This window comes from Genypterus blacodes, unplaced genomic scaffold (genome assembly GCF_046128005.1).
Source record: "Genypterus blacodes isolate CSIRO-AG114 ecotype Tasmania unplaced genomic scaffold, CSIRO-AGI_Gbla_v1 ptg000675l_1, whole genome shotgun sequence".
Classification (NCBI taxonomy): domain Eukaryota; kingdom Metazoa; phylum Chordata; class Actinopteri; order Ophidiiformes; family Ophidiidae; genus Genypterus; species Genypterus blacodes.
In genome coordinates, this window is record NW_027467368.1 from 15,001 (window position 1) to 20,000 (window position 5,000).

General features: G+C 48.2%; 1 protein-coding gene across 1 annotated transcript in view; it reads right to left on the reverse strand.

Annotated features, from left to right (window-relative positions):
• LOC142990705 (proprotein convertase subtilisin/kexin type 5-like) overlaps positions 1-5,000 on the reverse strand; it is a gene marked incomplete at its 5' end in the record, with an annotated part of 30,326 nt that overhangs the window by 9,168 nt on the left and 16,158 nt on the right. Inside the window, 5 exon segments of the mRNA XM_076140565.1 lie at positions 1,422-1,479; positions 1,482-1,523; positions 1,691-1,819; positions 2,476-2,612; positions 3,733-3,921. Coding sequence (XP_075996680.1) covers positions 1,422-1,479; positions 1,482-1,523; positions 1,691-1,819; positions 2,476-2,612; positions 3,733-3,921 — 555 coding nt within the window.

Genomic DNA, 5,000 nt, shown 5'->3' on the forward strand with positions numbered 1-5,000 from the left:
AAGTGTGCTAATGATAAGGCAGCGTGTCTGAGGCCGCACGCTCCCATGCACCTGAACGCCTCGCCTTTTATTAGGGCAGAGACCCGCCGACACAAAGGCAATTACTACAGACTTTGATCCTAATGGGAGAGTCCTCACACGCACACACACACACACACACACACACACACACACACACACACACGGACATCAATACACCTTTAAGGGGGGTGGGGTCAAAATAGTGGCGGTGGTGAAACAGGTGGAGTTACAAAGCGACCTCAGCCTTCCCAATTACACCATGTGACTCTGAGAGTGGGACCCCCACATGAAGCTCTGAGAGTGGGACCCCCACATGAAGCTCTGAGAGTGGGAGCCCCACATGAAGCTCTGAGAGTGGGAGCCCCACATGAAGCTCTGAGAGTGGAAGTCCGTCTCCTCCTTGTTGTAAGCGTGTGAGTTAAGCGTCTATAAATACCCTGCTGCCTCAGCGCCGCCTGGGGAACAGGAAGCTCATATCATAACGTGCCTCCATCTTTAATTAAAAGCAGTTATTGCTGCTTCACAGAGGATTAGGGCTGAAGGATTGGAGCGGATGTGCGTTCTAACGTATTGTTCCATAATCCCATTCTGAGGAGTGAAGATAAGCTTTTGATCCATTTTGGGTTTGTTTGAAATCTAAACGTCCTCTGAAGAAGCTCCGCCCCCTCACAGCCTCAAACCAAGAAGTCAGAAGTGTAAAGTTTAGGAGCTTCTTCAGTTCCAACATGCAGACTGGCGTGTGGGAGGGATCAGGTTTGCTCAAGGCGTGTACAGCTAAGCCCCGCCTCCAGAGGATTGAGCTCTGTATTGATATGGGCTCTCTCTCTCTCTCTCTCTCTCTCTCTCTCTCTCTCTCTCTCTCTCTCTCTCTTCTCACCCCCCTCTCTCTCTCTCTCTCTCTCTCTCTCTCTCTCTCTCTCTCTCTCTCTCTCTCTCTCTCTCTCTCTCTCTCTCTCTCTCTCTCTCTCTCTCTCTCTCTCTCTCTCTCTCTCTCTCTCTCTCTCTCTCTCTCTCTCTTCTCTCTCTCTCTCTCTCTCTCTCTCTCTCTCTCTCTCTCTCTCTCTCTCTCTCCTCTCTCTCTCTCTCTCTCTCTCATATCGATCTCTCTTCTCACCCCCGTCTCTCTAGAGTCCCAGAACATTTAGCTGATCAGAAGATTCAGGCCGTCTGCGTTCCTGAGGCTCAGATGTTCTTATTAAGTGGAGAGAGATTACTCCTTCGTACAGAATTACAAAATCTCTTAACTGTTCCCCAGTGACTGAAGAAGTGTCCCTTCAGTTCTGTGTGAAGCGTAAAATGTCTGCACAGTTAATAAACACTGCAGTTTAAGCTGAGGTTGCTTCACTTCACACCGACGCCCTGCAGACCCAGGAGAACACGACGGCGAGCGGCGGCCTGACCTGGTGTTGTTCTTGAACTTGAGGAAGTAGTGGAGGCAGTTGATGCAGTGATGTGGTCGGGACCTTCACAGCCGTTCTCACTGCACTCTGAGTCACAGGGGCCTGCAGACACACACACACACACACACAGCTGGACAGTTAACCACGGCAACAGCAGACCAGGGTCCAGACACGCTGGTCCCTGTGAGACCAGAGTCTGCTTCCAGAACCATTCAGTCTGGAGTTAGCAGGATGGTTTCTTCTCAGTTGTGCCTGCACGTTAGACTCACCGTTGTAGTCCTCAGTGAACTCCTCCTCGGGTGGCGTCAGCGTGTCGGTGGAGCGAGGCTTGTCGCTGCGTATGGAGTACGGGTGAGCCGAGGTGCCGTACAGAACCAGAGACCACTCCTTCAGCTTCCCTACAGAGAGAGAGAGAGAGAGAGAGAGAGAGTCAGCGTACACATCACCTCCTGATGGTCCCAATGTCTGAGCAGGCATTTAACATCAGGGCCATGATGTCAGATACTCTTCAGCGGCTGTAATGTTAGAAAAGGAACTGCTTTAATCTGTGACAGCGAGTTTAGATGTCAATGATGTGTGTGTGTGTAGAGACCGGGTGTGTTTATGAGGTGAGGGCTGAAGGTGAAGCATCGATCACAGTGAGAGTGCTGAGAGAAATAAGGGGAATGATGATGATGATGAAGAGTCCAAACCTCAGAGAACATGGAGGACATAATGAGATTGTGTTATGTGAGCCTTAACAACCCTGGAGGGAAACACTTCCACGGGCAGAGGGCAGGACTCAGACCTCCATGGGCTGTAGTGAGTGAAGTCACAGCTCTCTCTCTCTCTCTCTCCCTCCCTCTCCCTCTCTCTCTCTCTCTCTAGTTCAGACTATATGATGTTGTTAAATGAGTTCACTCCCTCCCTGCTGCTCCTTCTGAATACAGGGACTACCTTCTCCTGGCTCAGTTAGACTCAGTCTCTCCGTCACCACACACTCGGTTACATTTCAAGGCCCATGTGAGTGACGGCCCCCTTGACTGTAAGTGAAAGACATCAGCTGCACTCATACCAGGAACCTTCTGGCTGCGGAGTTGAGACGGGGAGTCGTGGATCTCGAGGATCCAGTCTCCTGCTGCCTTCTCTCCCCAGCAGTGGGTGGTCATGAACTCCCAGTTCTTAAAACCCTCCATGGAGTGATCAAACAACCTGGTCATCACACACACACACACACACACACACACACACACACACACACACACAGAGAGAACACAAGGATATCAGATGAGGAAACAACTCAAGTATTGCAAATAGCAGTAAACAATCCCAGCCTGAATCACACTCATTACATGTAGACACACACACAGTTCAAGGCTGAAGTTAAGTTCAGGTCAGCTAAACATCTTTACAGCACAGGAAGTCTTTAATCTCCAGCAGGTCTTACATGTAAACTGTATTTGTCCTTTAAATGTATTATTCTTATCAGCAGTAGTGAAGTAGTCTTAGTAGTTTTCTCTCCAGGTTTCGTAAACATGCAGCAGTGATCCAGGCTCATAGTATAAAGTTTATAAACCACATGATTGAAGCTCCTTTGTGTTCTGCATTCAGAGCTTTGGTGATTTTCTCCGGCTCCACTTCAGTGATTCTGTATGATTTCCAGTGGGAATCATCTTGAGCTCAGCTTGGGCCGATGAAGCACTTTCATCCTCTTGTCAATGCAATCTCCTCTTTGGCAATCACACACAGGTTCTTCAGAACTCTATTAATTCTCCTGGAATTGCCTCTAGCTCCACCCCGGTGCCTGCCAGGGCCCAGCTGCCTGCAGCCTGATCCTGACTCCAGGTGATTCATGGTTTCACTAGAAACTTTTTTTTTTTTTTTTTTTTTTTTTTTTCTTTTTTGGAATTGCATCACCCGTGTTCATATTTCCCAGCAAAGCTTCTTCATCTGGCTGTTGCATCACACGACTCCACTTATAACGTGCTGAGGTGACTGATCAGGTTTGAGTTCTGCCAGAGGGTTCTAGGTGGCTTGGGTTCTTGACTGAGAACTCTTCCAGCAGATGTAAATGTGTCACACGCTGTGATTGACACCTCCTAATCCATTCTGTTCACACTCACTCTGCAATCAGTCTCTATTTCTGATGCTCTTTTTCTGGCAGCTTCAAATTATATGCAATCAATTCTACCAGACGTTTTACTGAACAACAGCCTCAGCTTTTGACTGTTAATTAATTTGTGAAACCTGATTGGGTAACGTTGACGTGACTGAGTACTTTAGTACCCGAGTACAGTAATGCAGAGCAGCAGAGCAGTGAGAGCTTTATCACCTGTTGGCCAGCAGCTGAGACTTGGTCCCTGAGGGTGAGGTGAGGTTGATGGACAGGTCTCCACGTCGAGGATGTGTGATTGTGATGCGTACCACCACGTGCTCCAGGTAGATGACGTGGTGGTTGGGGTTGTCGGTGCAGCCGGTGGCCTTGTACACTGAACGCACCACGTGCTCCGGACGGATTGTTCTGCAACACAAGACGGCAACCGATGAGAAGACTGAGACTGGAGGAGGCCACTTCAACATGAAAGCTAACGGATCAAAGAGAATATTGTTCCTGAAGAAAAGTGCAAAACACAAGGAGATGTTGTTTGAAAATGGGATCTTTTCCCTCTGACTGAACCTTTGACTGAACCAATGTTAGAAATAACAAGGAGCTTAATACTAAATCACTCCAAAATAAAACATCATCGTTACTAAAAAGTCAAATAAGGGGCCAAAAAACCCTCATCACTCACTCACTCACTCACTCACTCACTCATCACTCACTCACTCACTCACTCACTCACTCACTCATCACTCACTCACTCACTCACTCACTCACCACTCACTCACTCACTCACTCACTCACTCACTCATCACTCACTCACTCACTCACCACTCACTCACTCACTCACTCTCAATGATATGGACGTCAGATACAGAACAAAAACGCCGCTTCTTTCAATGTCACTTTGCTTGGTTCCACATTGTCTGGCTCTGATTCTCACCTAAGAACAGGAATTTACTCATTTCTCAGCAGTTGTACATACAGTCTCCTCCTGAGACCCTGCGTCCTCATATGGGGACATTACATTCCTACACATTATGTATGATTGTGCTTAACGTAAACCTGCTGTCCTCATGTCTGGACACTTTTCACTGCCCCCCCGTTGCCTAAACACCATCTTAGCTTTATTAGAAATACTCAAACTCATCCAGTCCCACTAATCCCAAATAGCAAGGAGAACTTAGAAATGCATGCAAACTAAAAGTCCAGGTCTCAGAGGGGTGTATCACCTCCACAGCACAGGTGTGTTTCAGCCGTCACACAGCTGTGTAGCTTCATCACACAGCTCATCATGTAGCTGTATCCTGTGTGCCTGAGCTGCTGCTGCAGAGTGGAGCTGAGGACTGAATCTGAATCTGTCTGTGTCCACATTCAGACATTCTGCTCTGTGGGCTGTTGCCAAATATGCACCCCCCCCCCCCCCCCCCCCTCAAACAACTGACCGCCTGTCATCACACTCCATATCAGGTTTCACAATATGGGGTTAACACTCATAA